This window comes from Magallana gigas, chromosome 1 (genome assembly GCF_963853765.1).
Source record: "Magallana gigas chromosome 1, xbMagGiga1.1, whole genome shotgun sequence".
NCBI classification, from domain to species: domain Eukaryota; kingdom Metazoa; phylum Mollusca; class Bivalvia; order Ostreida; family Ostreidae; genus Magallana; species Magallana gigas.
In genome coordinates, this window is record NC_088853.1 from 50,871,705 (window position 1) to 50,888,645 (window position 16,941).

General features: G+C 34.1%; 2 protein-coding genes across 4 annotated transcripts; one reads left to right on the forward strand and one right to left on the reverse strand.

Annotated features, from left to right (window-relative positions):
* Positions 1–594: 594 nt before the first annotated feature.
* Positions 595–7,177, forward strand: LOC105337734 (mucin-21). Of its 2 annotated transcripts, none has more exons than XM_011442602.4 (3): positions 595–1,495; positions 2,146–2,466; positions 3,432–7,177. In XM_011442602.4, the coding sequence occupies exon 3, from the start codon at positions 3,575–3,577 to the stop codon at positions 6,053–6,055; it is 2,481 nt and encodes an 826-aa protein (XP_011440904.3). In that variant the 5' UTR covers positions 595–1,495; positions 2,146–2,466; positions 3,432–3,574; the 3' UTR covers positions 6,056–7,177. The 2 variants fall into 2 exon arrangements, with proteins under 2 accessions (XP_011440904.3, XP_034321266.2); XM_034465375.2 differs by having other exon boundaries at positions 595–985.
* A 1,036-nt stretch (positions 7,178–8,213) lies between these two features.
* LOC105337733 (tRNA (cytosine(72)-C(5))-methyltransferase NSUN6) lies at positions 8,214–15,564 on the reverse strand. Of its 2 annotated transcripts, XM_066070023.1 has the most exons (11): positions 15,387–15,564; positions 14,854–14,994; positions 14,472–14,573; positions 14,061–14,154; positions 13,432–13,588; positions 12,406–12,607; positions 11,678–11,807; positions 11,038–11,198; positions 10,548–10,673; positions 9,591–9,607; positions 8,214–8,409 (listed from the first exon to the last, which is right to left on the reverse strand). In XM_066070023.1, exons 1-11 carry the CDS (start codon positions 15,459–15,461, stop codon positions 8,397–8,399), a joined length of 1,218 nt encoding a protein of 405 aa, XP_065926095.1. In that variant the 5' UTR covers positions 15,462–15,564; the 3' UTR covers positions 8,214–8,396. The 2 variants fall into 2 exon arrangements, with proteins under 2 accessions (XP_065926095.1, XP_065926091.1); XM_066070019.1 differs by lacking the exon at positions 9,591–9,607.
* Between the last annotated feature and the right edge of the window lie 1,377 nt (positions 15,565–16,941).

The window sequence follows — 16,941 nt, forward strand, 5'->3', positions numbered from 1 at the left end:
TTGAATATTAATGAAACCACACTTACATTTTTGCAGCTCCGGGTGTACATGCATGGTAACATGTACTAGTACTTTATAAAACGTCGTTATGAAATGAAAGCAATTAAATCTCGTATATCTCTTTACTGCCTTAATTATCCACTCGAGTCTCTCCCCATTCAGATTCAGATAGTATCCAACACGACAGTGTTCTATGCATCAAGTACTTCTCACGGGCTTTAACGAGTCATTAGTTTCAAAAAGTCGTCTCAGATTTTCGATTTGTCAACGCAAAAGTGTCTACATGTAATAGCCACTTCAAAACGGAAAATGTAAAAGAAAAATACTCCGACTCTGAAGTTTCTATATCGTACATGAGGTGTACTGCAAAAACAGAAAATGAAATGGATAATTAGTATTAAGTTTTGGAGGGAAAATAAGCAACGATCAAAAAAACATCCTCAAAAGCGCATGCCAATTATTTTTCTGTACAGTATCTTTACATTGAATCAGAAATGAAATTCTCAAAAATAGATTTTAGTTTGCGGAAGTAATCCTTTTCAATGGTCGACATTTACAGGCAGATATCCATCTATATACTCTGTACTAGAAGAGAGTCTCTTGGAGTAAACGTAATTAAATCTTGTTTATATCATGGTGTATTTGTGAAGTACATGTATCCACATCTCCATGATAAGAAGGAAAAGAACTGCGTCTATCAAGGAAGTGTGTGCTTTTGATGCTATCTTCAATAGGCAAGAGTTTTGACGTTATATAATAATATTCCGTCAGTACTTCTCCGAGTCTCGTATATGTATTTCGTTCCCATATTGACAGACAGATTGTACATGGTTATAAATCTGAATGGAGATTAATGTTGAATGAACATAACGAAACGTTAAGAAAGTGATCGAGCTATAGGATTATCAACTTTCAGAAACCGACAGGGAACTGGATGTTTTGGAGACATTTTGAAAAAGGAAATATTTTCTTGGAAGAAGACCTAGTAAGTTTCTAGACAAAAAAAAAAAGAGAAGGAATCCCACACACTCGTTTGCTAGTGTGGTTGGGATAAGAATGAGAAAAACGTTTTATTGGAAGAATGAACAAGTTTCCGCTACTTTTCCAGACCAAAAAAGAATCGCCCACAATCTTTTGACAAACACCGAACAGACAAATTATCGTTGATTTTTTGGGATTCTTCAGACGAATACTTCCAATTTCTTTGAAAATTCAAAGGGAAGTACTACGTTTTTCAAGCCGGAATAATTTTGTGAAAGCCATTCTCTGATTCTTATGTGGGTGTTTTTACACGTTTTTCGCTTGGAGTCAGAGGTTTAAGAGTGGATGTTTCCTATTTAAAAGGAATAAAAACTTTTGAATAAGTTTTGAATCTTAATGGTAACGTAGTGAGAAAAATGACATTAGTTACGGATGTTTCAGGCCGAATCGATCAAATTTGATTAGGATTTGGATGCTACATGAAAACCTTTTGTGTTTCTTGGCCGGATGTACGGTATGCATATCTATCTCAATATATTGAATATATTTTTTGTATGCGATTTCAGACTGTCTAAGAAAAATTAAGTTTTAAGAGCATCTTTATTGAAAGTTTTTCGTTTATTTCTTGCTTTTTAAAATTTCTTGGAAAAATCAGATTTTGGCGATTAATAAGCTCAGACCAAAGTATCAGAGATAAATTAAGTTAAATTAATCTGTTAAAGGAAAAATTAACATAAAATCAGGATCGATTCGAGCTATGCTGGGAACTTAATTAGAGTCAACAAAATGGCGAGGAAATAAAATCAAAACCGGCTATTGAAATAAAATCAAAGCGTTTTTAAGGAAATAAGCGACGAAGTTTACAAATTCACACAAATATGAGCACGTATTTGCTTAAAATAGATACTCTGGCGTAGACGTAAATTATTTCTATCATAGTTTAATTGTAACCGATAAAAACATTTCATTGAAAAATAAGGACAATTTTGCCTACACCCTTTGCGTCATGTAAATTCCATGCAAAACAACGTGCAGTTTCCCGGATGTGGTTTTTTAAAAAAAAATCTCGATGATGGTTGAACTGTATACAAGATGGACCATTATATTATCTGAACTCTTATTTTAAGAATAAAATTATTTTTGGACAATGCTTTTCACTTTCAGCTGCTCTAGAAGAACAAAGTTTTAAGAGGAATTTGTTAAGAAGTGGAGGCACTCATTGCGAAACCGTGATCTGAAAAGAGGGTGCCAGTTTCAAAAGTTGTCGATACCTGTACGTACCGTGGTTTGAAAAACATCAACAAATACTGAAATCGAACTACAGGAAGTCAGAAAGGATTCTAATCAGGAAATAACCGGATGTGAAAGGGGGGAACTATTTTTCAAAACTATTTTTTCCGCTTTAGCCAAACATTTTCATTTACTGTTAATTTGAAAACATGTGAACATGGAACATACTCTTCGAGAAACTATAACTCCTGCAAGGTACTTGAGTTTTATCTATATACATCTTTTTTATATTCTAAATTTAGTTTGTTTTTAAGGTGGCTTACTACACCTTGAAATGGTTTCTCAAATCAGCAGAAAATTACTGAATTATGATAGATAGCATAATGGATAAGAAATATTTAAGTCAAATGGGCAAAAATGTGTAATTTTGGATGAAAAATTACATTTTCCAAAATATAATTCAGTAAACATGAACAAAAGCTCCACGATCTGTGGTTCAGAAGACCAATACTTCAGGCACTAAGCTACGACGCTATACAACCGAATTGAACGATATATATTTACATTTTCCAGTGTCTTTGCCTGTGATAACACTACGTATCGATTTTGTACTATATAATTCATAATACAAATGACGCCAAATTGAGGCGCCTGCGGGGTTTGCTTATTTATATTTAAATATTTAATCGTACGATGGCTAAAAATTATATAAGTAATAAGTAATCTATCATAAAGCCCTTCGGGCTTTATTGGATTTGATCACGCCCCGACCAAAATTATCACCTCATAATACTCAAAGAATAATTCCTTAATTATTCCTTATAAACAGTTTAACAAAATATTTAAATCGCCATCTTGTGACGTAGTGTCTTGAAAAGTATAAGTCTGGGTGTAGTGAGGTACCTTAAAAACAATATAAGAATATATATCACTATTGAAACATTATCATTGCATGTCGGGAAATTTAAATATTGATCTCAATATAGTATTAATGAAATTGATTTCATTTAAGCTATATTTACCATCAATTCGTGTAATAAATCTATTGAGAGAGAGAGAGAGAGAGAGAGAGAGAGAGAGAGAGAGAGAGAGAGAGAAAGCAATTTATTTTCGCGTTTTTGCGTATGTACATTTTACTTATACACTTAAATTCAATGACGGAAGTTGAAAGCACGCATTTTCAAAACTACAGCATCACTTTTAATTTCTTTGTATTTTAGGCCAACTTCCCCAATAATTGACTCCAGGAAACAAAATACACTTCCGCATATATGCGTATACATCAAATCGATCAGGTCACGTTAAATGTGATACAAAGTGCAATTAATCCATATAACGCACACATTTAAAATATCCAGTCGCCATGGGAAACACTGCGCCTCGCCATTCGTTTAAGTATAATGTCGAGCAAGATAACTCTTCGGTTGGTAGCACAGAGAGCCAACCATCCCCGAGATGTTACAGGTACAACATGACCCAGGGCAAAAGTCAAGGTCAACACGTGACACCTTCCGTGACGATGGAAATGACATGTGACAACTTACAGCACCTGTGTTGTAGCGCAGACGGCACCGTCTGGGTTTGCAGACGACCTCAAATTCTTCAACTGGATCGGAAAGGGCAAACACTGCTGCTCCTAGAGGTCAAGATAGAGATTTGTGGTCTCGCCGCCGGTTCGAAAGACGATCTCATCTTTACAGACGGGAAAAACAAGCGACTGATATACACCCGGTTTGACGGTGACATCATCACCAAAAAAGTCATGTCCACGAACGATTGGTTTCCAATCGGCATTTGCTTCGCGGAAAATGGCGACATTGTTGTCGGACTGTTCCTCCCCTCCGCTCGGGGCCGTGTCACCCGATATAGCGAAGACGGTGACGTCATTTCCGCCGTGGAACACGACAACCACGGGGATCAGTTGTACTCATTTCCCGCCTTTGTTACTGAAAATGGAAACGGAGACATCGTGGTTTCCGATCATTTGAGGCGGGCAGTGATCGTCGTCGACCGGTGGGGACGATACCGCTTCACGTACACAGCCGATAAACTCAATCGTCCCGACGCCGTGCCTTTCCTGCCGTTTGGCGTCTGCTGCGACTCCTTACTGAACATAATCGTGGCAGACAGTTGCAATGATTGTCTGCATCTTGTGTCAGTGAACGGCGAGTTTCTGTACATTTTGCTCAACAAGTCTTCGGGCTTGTATCGACCAGTGGCTTTATCCATGAGCAAGAATGAGAAATTGTTCGTTGGAGACAGAAATGGGATCAAAATCTTTAAGTTGGACAGACAGCAAGTGTCTACTGAAGATAGGAAAAGTTCAAGGTCTAATAGTTTATCGTCATTAGAGATAAACCGAGTTTCTGGTAGTGGTGAAAAAACACAAATGTCGGAACGGGTCCGTGTTGGAAATCATCCGAGTGGTTCACTAAGCTTACATCGATCGTCCACAGAAAAAGGCATTTCTACAATGGCTGACTTCGGAAGGAAAGAACAAGTGGCGGTGAATATTCAGAAGAGTCAGAGTCTTCGAGGGAACCAGTCTGTCCCAAATCTAAATGCCTTTATAGCAAAACAAAAAGGAGAAGGAGGAAGTGTCAACAAGAAAATAACACAGACCCCTCAGCAGGTACATGCTATGACCAGTCAAAGTACTGCGGTACCTACAAATAATCCTAATCCTTTGCATTCCTCGAGTACCACTTTGAATAAGGCGGCTACACTGCCTTTAAAGACATCAATGACCAACTTTAATTCTGGGATGCCCTCCCCCTTTACGTTTCGCAAAACGAACGCATTGACGAATTCATCAAGAACAATGGAACAATCTCCATTATCAATAACAACGTCTTCCGCATTAACTTGCACGACGGTGCCTAAAACCTCTATTTCAACCTTATCCACAACAACGCTACAGCCGTCGCTTTCGAAAGACCCGAAAATGACAACGGTTTCATCAGGAGCAACTGCAAACATGAAGATAAAAGAGTCAACATCATCTCCAGCTATGGCGACTCAAGTCTCCAAGTCGGATACATCATCTGTTTCATCAACCAAAGAAACATCAGGTACGTCCAAGAAAGTGCCTACTTCAAAAACAATACCAGACAAATCATCGGATAAGAAATCCTCAAGCTCCCCACCAGACTCTAATAATGAGAGTGTGACAAAACCTAAAGCAATTCAATCGTCTGACAGAAAGGAGGCAACTGGGACACCCAAATCGTCACCCAAGAAGGCCAAATCAGCAAAAAGCTCTAAAGACTCTAAAGAGAAAGACACAAAAGGTATGAAGTCCTCTTCAGGAACTTCAAATAATGAAAATGGTGCAAAAGCTAAACCGATTTCGGATTCAAAAACATCACAATCGCCTGGTATGAAAGAAATTTCCGCTGGAACTTCAAATTCCTCATCGAAGAAAACTAGTTCATCAAGCAGCAGTAGTAAAGACTCTAAAGAGAATAAAACAGGAAGTCAAGACACAAGAAAGGAACCAGAAGTTGTATCTAGCTCTGGTCGAGATAATTCACAAAATCACGTTCAAATTCACAAGAAAACGGAAGAGATAAAACAAAACCCACAGAGTGCTGCTAGCTCTCGGAAACCACCTTCAACGAAGGAAATTTCGAGTGAAACAAAAGAAAAGACAACAACAAAGGTATCACTACACAGTGAAAGTAATAAGACCGGTGTTGTGAGAAGGAATGAAGATTCGGACGTTTGTAGAAGCATCAAGGCTACGGAGCCTTTGTCTTCTGATACCAAGGAAATAAGTAACACTGTACCCAGTGGGAAAAGTAGAACAAGAGACTCCAATATAATCGAATCTACTAGGATATAGCAACTGTCATTATGTGTTGTCAATGAAGTGTTGGCATTTCTGGTAGAACAAAAATAATATCCAAAACAATCTTAATACTGTGGTTTCATCAATATTCGCTGAATACCAATTTTCGTGGATTTCGTTGTTAAGTTTATCCATGAAAAAAAAATGTTCATTGAAGTGCAATTTCTACTAACATTTTGTATTGATAGGATCATTGGCCACGAATTTACGTATCCTTGAAACTGAGATTTGCACTTTAACCACGAAAATTGATACCCTTGAATATTAATGAAACCACAGTAATACATCTGTATGGATAATTTAAAGAAGGAAAAAATGAAACAATTTAATATGTACTTTTACACGGTTACATAAGATGATATAAGCATCATCGATTCTTAAATGCATGTATATTATAAGTGTTATTCACAAAAAGGTTTTCAAATAAGATACATTTTAAATTTATATACATGTAATTGGATTTCAGAAGTTATTAAAATACGAAATATATGTAATATTTAACTTTCATATTCTTTAATGGTTATCATCCAAAATAATGTAGGCGTTTTCTCATAATGTCGTTTGTGAATTTGCTTTTAACTATTTCAAAACATTTAAACAGGGTTCAGAAAGTGGTTTGTACCAATTTTGGCGGTGAATGCCAAACATAACTCAAAAGGCCTCAATATAATTTTACGAGCTAAAACACTTAAAACACTTCAAAAACTGTTGACAGGCAGATATTAACAAAATGTCACATTTAAATATTTATATCATAAATTATGCAGAAATAGAAACAGTCTTTTCTGTTTTATTTTGGAAAAACTAAAACGTTTGCAGTAAATTAAGATATATTCTCAAATAAATTTTACCGAGTATTAAAAACCCCCGAGGTGAATCGAAGATTTGTTTGGTATTTTCGATACCTTAAACCAAAGAAATGGACAAATTGGGTGGGAAAATACCAGTTGTAGCAACAAATAAATATTTTTTCATACACATCACATGTAGTTGTGAAAATAAAATGACTCTCTATTTTAAAACATATAGGTAACCTTTCTGTGGTATAATTTGTTTTTTATAAATCCAAGGTATTAAAAGATATTTATTAATAAATTCATGTCATTGTGTTGTCAATGGAAATTATAATTACAAGCATCTTGTCTATTTGTTGCCCTAAAGAGACAAGAAACGAAAATCTTTTCTCATATTTTAAAATTTTTTTTCACTTTGACAAATTTTACAGCCAAGGTAAAGCAAACGAGGGTCATTGCATCTTATTTATAAAACGTATAATGTTAGGATGTGTTATTTATAAATGCTGGCAGATCATATAAACATGCTATGTTCTTGAACATGAAGTACTAATATCCTGTAGTAAAGCGATACTTTATCGATGGCTTGATAAGTGTTTTGGTTTTTAATGGTCATATTTAAAATCAAAATTACTCGATAGGACTCTTCAATGAAACGCATGCTGTTGAAATATTGTTTCAAAGTATGAACTTTATCTATTCTCTTGGTTTTTTTTTTCTTCTAAGTTCTTCCAGATTACTGTAATTCATTTTCTAACATGGTTGAAAATATTGCTTGTAGTTTTTATTAAAATTCATTTCAACAATGCATAAGACTATATAAGACAAGAATAAAAATAATATCGATGATGAGTTAAAGTAAAAAATAAAAGGAAACTACGTCGTACACAGGACATTTAACTCACGAACTCGCATTTGAGATCACGTGTGAATTGTCAACGCTCAGTATAATGAAATGTGATCTAGGCTGAAAAAATACTTTTTTCCTGCTGAAACGTTGGGAATTAATTTTTCCCTGTGAATATGATGTATAGTTTTGCTAAATCAAATTCAGGTTAATTAAGAAAGGGCGTGGTTGTCTTTCACCTAACCCACCCATTTTATAACACAACGATACTACGTATTCATACAATTCAGGATTCATTCGTGATAGTCTCAATAAACCATTTTAAAGAACGTAAAATTAAGCTTTGGTATATTCAGTGCGCTAGTTCATACATTTTTCACCCGAAAAATAGCCAGAATGCATAGCAATGTGAGAGTTGATCCATTATCATGATGAAGTATTTTCGAAACTAACATAAATTTCCAATGTTTTCAAAACCGCGCCGTCAAAAAAAAAAAAAGAGAAAGCAACATTGTATTTCATTTTCATTTCTTTATTTTCGTATATTTTGCAATGAAGAATCCTATCGTGTCTCTATTATAAGCTGCCATTTTGTCACATGACCCATCACGTGATATATCACACGCCGGGTCGAACATCTGAAGCGCCTGTCTCTGGTCGTCTGATAATCCGCGGCATTGCCGCCCACGTGATCCTAGGTGTGGGTGCTGAAATAAGAAAGAAAAATGGCATATATACATACATTATAATAAAAACAAAAGACATGTTTGTTGTAAAAATTTTGAAAAGATTCTGCAGAACGACGTATATATTATCCAATGGATGAATGTATGTACATGTATTATCAGTAAATTAACCTCTGATCATAAAAGGAGTTAAGAATACTGTAAACCAACTTTTATTCGCGTGCGAGAAATTTTTGCAAGGTTTGCGAGAGCCTTGTCGTCGCGAATACTTCTCGCCGCGAACTAATCCTTTGTCTCTAGTTTTTATAACAATACAGGTCTGGATAAGGCTTGGTCGCATGTGATTATTATTTTGTTTAGGGAAAACGAGGTTTATTTCACATTAATCCATCATTAGTTACTGCTAGTTTGTTATTCCTCCGTTTTATACAAAACTTCCGTGTAATAGGAAAAAACATGAAAACAAGTAGATCGAGAACCAAAGGAAGTTGTGATGAGTAGGCCTACATCAAGTACTGAAACCGTAATCAAAAGAGCTGCAGGCTTCATATTCGGTAAAGCTATTAATTACACACTCAAATATGCATAAATGTGCATGAAAACATTTAATTAATAGGATTAGAGCTTTAGGATTACCCTGTGTGATATTAAATTTACTATACTTACTACTTAATAAAAATAATTGGTTTGGATAGATACATGTAAAGTTACATCAAATAACACTTATTTGTACTTAATAAAACATTGGTTTGTAAAGATACCTAAAAAGTTACCGGTACATGAAATATACTGACTATAGCCATCAATTAAGATATAGACATGACATTATCCTCACTTTGCCAGATGTACTGCGTTATCAGTGGTCAATTGTGATCGAAGGCTATGTTCAGCTTTGTTTTATAAACCACACACACATCTTTTCATATTATTCAAAATGAAAAATACTGCACTTGAACATTGATGAATTAAAGAAAGGTCAAATATTCCCAAATGCAAATGTAGAATGTTAGACCTTCATTCTTGTCAAATAATTTCACATACGTCAAATATACTTCAAGCACATTACATAAAATTTTAATTTTCGCAATTAATATATTAGTAATTAATAACTTCAAAACTGCACCTTTTCCTATAAATGAGGAAAGACCAAGGTTCAGTACCCAAGGTGTAAACATGATAAAAATAGCTCATATTTTAATTACCTTATTAACAGAATTGGCTAAAAATCAAAATAAATTCAAAGCTATTTATATCTAATGGTAAAAGTCTCCAAATTGTTGATAAATGCGCACTAATTGCGAATATAAAAAATCAAATTTAGAATGTTTTACACATATGTTTTTAATTGAATAAAATGAATATTTTACACATATGTTTTTAATTGAAAAAAATGAATATTGTTGGACATAATCTAAGCAGAATTTAAATAGATCATATTAGTTTTTATAGGCAAAATATACATGTACCTCTTCCTTGTTAATTAAACAGCAGTTTATCTCGGCATGCATATGACTGTCTTTCCAATCAAAAACAGAGATGATATATTGTTGACAATGGAATGGGTTTTTGATGAAGGCCTCAGATGCTAACCTGAGTAGGCCATGCAAGAAACTGAGCCTACCTAAGCAGTTAGGGTTAAACTCAGATAAGCTTATCTTAAGTACCTGGTAATCAATGTCAGAGAAGCTTAATTGAGCAGTAGGGAGGATTAACCCTACATAAACAGTAACGACTTACATTGGCAGTCAGGATTAACTTAAATTAGGTTACCTGAGAAGTAAGGATTACATTAAATTGGATTAGCTTACCTAGGCAGTAAGGATAAACTTAAATGACATTACCTGGGCAGTTGGAATAATCTTGAATAAGATTACCTGGGCAGTACGGATTAACTTGCAAAAGCTTACCTAGGTACCTGGGCTGTAAGTGTTAACTTGAATAAGATAACCTGGGTACCTAAGCAGTAAGGATTAACTTGGAAAGGCTTACCTGGGCAGTAAGGATTAACTTTAAAAAGATTACCTGGGCAGTAAGGATTAACTTAAATAAGATTACCTGGGCAGTAGGGAATAACTTAATAAAGCTTACCTGAGCAGAAGGGATCACCTTAAACAAGTTTACCTGGGCAATTAGGATTACTGTAACTTGAATAAGCATACCTGTGCAATAAGGATTAACTCAGGGAAATTTTCTAACATCCACACAGCCTGTTTTTCATTTTCCTCCATAGTTATTGTACATGTGCTGTACACAAGTACACCCCCTGGTCTCAGAAGTTGAACAGCCTTAAAAGATAGGATAAGAATAGATCATATTGTAAATATATGTTAAATGTTTTATGGTAAGTAAAGTAAAATTAGACTGTAAAGCTAAATAATATTGTAAAGTTATATTGTAAAGTAGCTAATGTTGTAAAAGTGAGGTACTGTTTTGTGAAGTATATAAATATTTATTTAGAAGTATTTTTTTAAAGGATAAATTGTAAAATTAGTTTAGAATGTAAAAATTTATTACACATGTAGGGTGATCTATTATAGGTTGATGATAAGGGTAAGTTATATTACATTTGTTTAAGAGGCTGTGAAGAAAATAAAAGATTATAAACAAAAACACAGCTATGTAAAGAATAAGATACTTCTTAAACAAAACCTTTCGTATGAACTTCCTCTGGTAGCCAGGGTAGGATTTGAGAGAATTGAGGGTCATAGAGTTCTTTATGGACGGTCTCTGTCCCAGCGCACTGCAGGGAACATCCAGGAGAATCCGGTCAAAATAACCCGCTGGGATTTCTGGGAAATTTATATCTCCACCTAACAAATAAAACTAAGTTACATGTCTATGCAAAGTATTCAACATAGAAGATGAATAAACAATTTCCAAAATAAGTATGTCCGTTGGCCACCATCTTTTTTGAAAATAAAAACCATTGGGTTTTATTTATTATCATTATAATAATAGGCTTTGCATATATGGTGTTTGTTACTTTATCTTTTGGCATGAAAATTCTGATTCAATTTTGTATCTTGAATGCCCAAGGATGGAGCCATTAATACAATAAAGAAAAAAAATCAATACAGAAAATGTATTACAGGTTAAACAAATATTTGATAGTATAAAGAAGAAATGGCCAAAATAAAAATTTTGCAACCTGTGTAAATTACCCAATATACATCGCACACATGAAAGCATAGCAAGAACCCACTAGACTTCAATTTTTTCGTGATATAAAAATGAAATCCAGGGGATAATGCGGTGACCAGACAGGGATCTTCTGGTTAATTAGTACTACCTCGCTGACCCACAGTGACCTTGAGAGCATCACAGGCATGGCATGTCACACAGGTGAGAGCCCACCTCTCCAGGTTTGACCTGATTTTTTCCACCTTGACATCAGAACGATCAATGGCTATAACTTCACCCTACCAAACAAAAAAATCCATTATAAATACCAAGGATAATGTGTTTAAAGTTGTTGTGTTTTTTGTTATAAATAAAAGCATACTTATTTACACATGCATGCTATAGCTCCAAGAAGAAAAATTTACATCCATTGATTTCAGTTTGTAAACCCAAATACTTAATTCCAGCTGATATATTCAGCAATTACTGGTACATTGGCTAAAAGGTTTCTTAGCATTAATTGAAGTGAACCATCATTTTGTCATTTTAAAATATAAACATTTCTTGATAAAGCAAAGACCTGACACAGTGCAAATAGACTCAAAACGAATTTCATTTGCATTACTGTATATTAGTCATTTAGGTGTTACATGTATTGATTTGAGTGCCATCTGAGTGGTCAGGAAGGAATAATTAAAAGTTCCTTATACAGGGAAGTATTTGCCCCCGTTTTATTTTCGGACCTCAGACAGACAGATATTAGATCGATGGATGGATGGAGAGACAGATGGATGGAAAGAAAACAATGTGATTTGTTCAGTACATCCATAAATGCAGAATGAACATATACTAAATGAGAATAAGGAAATAAAAAGATTCAACAAATTCTAGTATTACCTTGTTCTGCATCCTGCTGGCTATGTGCGTCGTCTTGCCCCCAGGGGCTGCACACATATCCAGAATCCTCTCCCCTGGTTTGGGGTCAAGGACATAAGTACACACTATAGATGGCAGGTTCTGTGCCATAATCAGGTCAGGTCGAAGGTCACTGAGACATGGGGCCTCATAGAGGGGTTCCGTCATCAAAATTCCAACTCCACTACAATTATTGTTACAATACATCTCTCAGTCAATATTGTAAACAAACTCTTATTCCAGACAACTTGATTAATTTCGTAATTTACTTAGAACCATTTTAACAAGGCCTTGGACTTTCAGTACGACGTAACTATCTATTTGTTGCTTCATATATATGCCGATTGCGTAGTCTTAGCTCAAAAGCCAGACAGATCTTGTTGATTTCAAAAAGCAATGGCTGAGTGGCCTTCGATGAAATAGACAGGCCTACATCACATTGCTGTTTGACACCAACTACCCAAAGTCCAAGCTCTTGTTAAAATGGTTCTAAGATAAAATGGTTTGCGGCAACTAACTTTCACGACAAAACCTTATCTAAACATGTGTTGTAACAACAACCATATGATAAATACATGTTTGCAGCGACAATTATTCATTTTATTTATTATCGAGTCGATGACGATGATTTCAAAGATTTAATCATTGATGAAGTCCATTACAGAAAATACATGTACTACAAATAATTTAAACAATTGGTCATGAAACTTTAGTACATGTATTTAGGAGATTGAAATTTATCCATAAATCTATGGCCATGGATATGTTTGCAAATCTACGGTAAAAAGCAATATGAATTTTTTTTTCATAAAAACTCAACATGCAGACAATCATAAATTTAGTTGAAAATATTGCAGTGAAAACATAACAAATTTTGCCTCCATGCATTCTTCAATGCATAAAATTAGAAAAGACAGCAGTGTAGCAACTTGAAAACAATTACTGTTACATTTTACAAACATGCATTTAATTAAAAAAAATCAAAAATTTTGATTTTTTCAGCAATACCTTGGAGGTGGTTGGCTTTTGAAGATGCCGTCCCTGTCAAACTGTGCCACACCATTTCCCACATGGAGCCTGGGCCCAGAGAGACGCTGGGTGTCCCCCTTAAGAACCCGTCCCTCCAAATCCACCACCACAGATACCAGGTCCCCCAACATCATGTCTGTCAATCAAAAAATATGTCAACCATATTGAGAGAGAGAGAGAGAGAGAGATAGAGAGAGAGAGAGAGTGTGTTTGTTTTAAAATTACATTTAGAGAATTCAAATCAAAAATTATTCTCATTTTAATTTGTACAATATAACAGAAATTATGGAAATTCTTTGGAGCAATGGAAAAATTGTTTTTTATTTTTTATGATTCAAAATTTAAAATTCAAAAGAAAAATACTAATTTATAAAAGCAAAAGTTTACTAATCAGCGTCGTTTTCTGCAGGGTTACAACCATAGTACTTGTTATGATAAGTCTATGTTATATATATATATATAAAGAAAATATTCCTGTGCAAAATTTATTTGACCAATTTGCAAAAAAAAATAATACCCAGGAAATTTATTTCGAATTTCCTAGTAAAAGAATTGCTGACAAAACTTTACATAAATTTCTGATAACAAAAACTTGGATGACAATATACTGGTAGGTGCTCCCAGAATTCCCTGCACAAAGATGTCTGCCCCACGCATCACAGCCATCCCACAACTCTGGTCAATAATCACTTCCTTCTCCATCTTTTAAAATATGTAAAACAGGCTACAATTTTTTTTTAGGATTAACACAAGTTCATTTTTATATCTCAGAGATATCTACTGCTCATTCAAACTGCACTTTGAATTTCCATAACTAAAAACAGTTTGCCTTGAATAATTTGTTTGTCTAATATCACAACCTGTCTAATCCGACAATTTGTTTAATCTGAATACCATGTCTAAACTGACTTCTGTCTAATCAACAACTTGTCTATTCAAAACTCTCATCCCAAAGTACATCAATTCAATTAATACAGTTTTAAAAGTATCTGAGAAGGACAAAAATAATCTTAAATCACCTTTTTGATTGGCCGAGGGCCCCTATTTTCTATGACTAGGACATCGTCTAGTTCAGGGTGGAGAAAACTCTTGGGTGGATCCCATTTTCTGTCCATGTAAACCTTCACAAAATATCAAAATGATTTTTATGTGAATGAACAAAGGAACTTTCTTGTATGAACTGTAACCTTATTCAACAAATTGTAAGTTTTTCAATGTCCTAATCTGGAAGAGGATAATTTTATAGAAATGCATGAGTTAGATAAAAGTTACATCACACACAAAAAATTTTGAGAGAATCTTTCAATCAAAGTTTCATTTTAAAAATAATCATATTAAATGCATGAATGTCACCATGTCCCATCACCGATATTTTACTCCCACATGTACAGTTTCTTGTACCTTTTGTAGTTCTTGGCTGATAATTGCATGTATTTCCTCCCTACTGTGTTTTGTTGTGTTCAGTCTTAGTGTCGTGAACATAGGAGGGGAAGCAAGCCTCTCTTGTTGCACATCAAAATAGGATCCGCATACTTCCTTATTCTGCATAATATTATACATTTAAAAAATACATGAATATTAACATGTGCAGTTAGCACTAAAGACTGACATTTTCATGTAAAGAAATCTTGAAATGATGAGATCGACCTGCACATTGACAAAAGAAATTCTGTTTCTTAATTTTTCTAGTGAAATTTCAAATGAAATTGAAACAATCAAAAGCAAGCTTGTGATCTATTCATAGCATCTTGACAAGGTCTTGACCAAAATTAGATAAGAACTGGAAATGAAAATAAACAAATAGATATAGATGCGCACAGCCTTAAATGAGTCTTTTGATTCCGCACTACTTTAACACTACACAACTGACCATCTCTATCATGCCTATCTGTAATATTAATACGTAAACATATTCTGATTTCGGTTTTCATCACCTGAGCTTCGTTTGCAAACGATGCCTCTAAGTAATCCCTGACATCCTCTTTAAACTCGACTTTCCGCCTTTCCATTCTAATTCACTAACACTGTGACACTAAAAACTTTGTCACTGTCATATTTTTTTTTCACGTGGACCAGTCTGTGTTTGTTGTTGTGGTTTTTGATTATTTAGTGTGTCGAACCCGAATCTATTTCATTTTCCACGCACTATGACTTTTCGAATACGGATTATTTCTTTGAAAATATCCAATTGAATTACTTAAATAAATACTCAAATATAACAATATGATTAAACTGAATATTAAAATTGATATCTTCAATAAATTTTAATTTTTGGCAAGTGGCCCATGGGCCTTATCGGTCACCTGAGTAACTGCAGTGTGGCTTTTGCAATGTATATTCATGAGCATTACAATTACTAGGCTAATAAAATATTTTTTAATATTCTGGGATTGTTTGATTCAATCAACTTTCTAAATTCTAAAAAAAAAAAAATTGTAGCAGAATGTACAGTGACATAATTGAACAAATCTTAAGTACAAAAAAAAATTGGTTACCCATCACAATCATTAGAGTCCTGCACTCACACCAGAACTCTTGACTCAGGGGCCATAAAATAAATAACTTTTAAAGAGGAACTCTTCCAGATCATAACTAGTACACATATTTGTACTTAATTCACCGAATAAATACCCAGGAGCAGAGGAGAAGATTTTCGAAGAATCACTGCATTCATTAAGAGCCCCACCTTAATACCAGAACCCATGACCCAGGGGCTATGACATTCACAATTTTGGAAGAGGCATTATTCCTCATTATTACTGTGTATTTAGTTCACAGCAGTTAGGAGCAGGGGAGAAGATTTTCAAAGAATTATGATGCATTTCACAATATAATAATAATAAGAGCCCTGTCGTAACACCAGAATTCCTGACCCAGGGGCCATGAATTTCATAATTTTTACTCCCTTTCACCCATAGATGATATATGCCAAATTTGGTTGAAATTATTTCTGTGGTTCCAGAGAAGAAAAATGTTAAAAATTTTACAACCAATTACATTTACATCTAAAACAGATAACGGACAAAAACAGATTCATGAGTGACTCAGGTGACCTAAAAAGTTGAAAAAGGTAAATAATTGTATTGGGTCTTCAAAGTAAATTTTACTTTCATTTTAAATATTTAAATGACAAAATATATATTCTTTAAAAAAATGAGTTTTTTGTAAAAAAAAAAAAAACCAAAAAAAAAAAAAAGCACAAACAAAAAAAAGTTTTTTTCCCCTCTTTATACCAATTGAATGCTTTTAGCATTTTTCAATTTTTAAATGCAAAAATATATCACATATTTTTTTCTATTATAACAATTTTTGTCAATCTTAGTACTTATACCCATTTTAAAAATTTACATGTCTTACTTTATCCTAAGAATAGGGACCTTTGTCATAGCATTTCATATATACAGTGATATGCAGTTAAAAACATGTGTTACAGTAATTAATAACAAAAAACAAAATTATGATTTTTACAAAAAATTTATTCTTCCTTTT

Excerpts from the sequence above, each read along its gene's own strand:
- LOC105337734 (XM_011442602.4), top strand. The coding sequence starts at position 3,575 with ATGGGAAACACTGCGCCTCGCCATTCGTTTAAGTATAATGTCGAGCAA.
- LOC105337733 (XM_066070019.1), bottom strand. The coding sequence starts at position 15,461 with ATGGAAAGGCGGAAAGTCGAGTTTAAAGAGGATGTCAGGGATTACTTA. Across the intron at positions 11,808-12,405 it reads CCAGCAGGATGCAGAACAAG|GGTGAAGTTATAGCCATTGA; the intron begins GTAATACTAGAA and ends TTTGTTTGGTAG. Across the intron at positions 11,199-11,677 it reads GGTCACTGTGGGTCAGCGAG|GTGGAGATATAAATTTCCCA; the intron begins GTAGTACTAATT and ends TTTATTTGTTAG.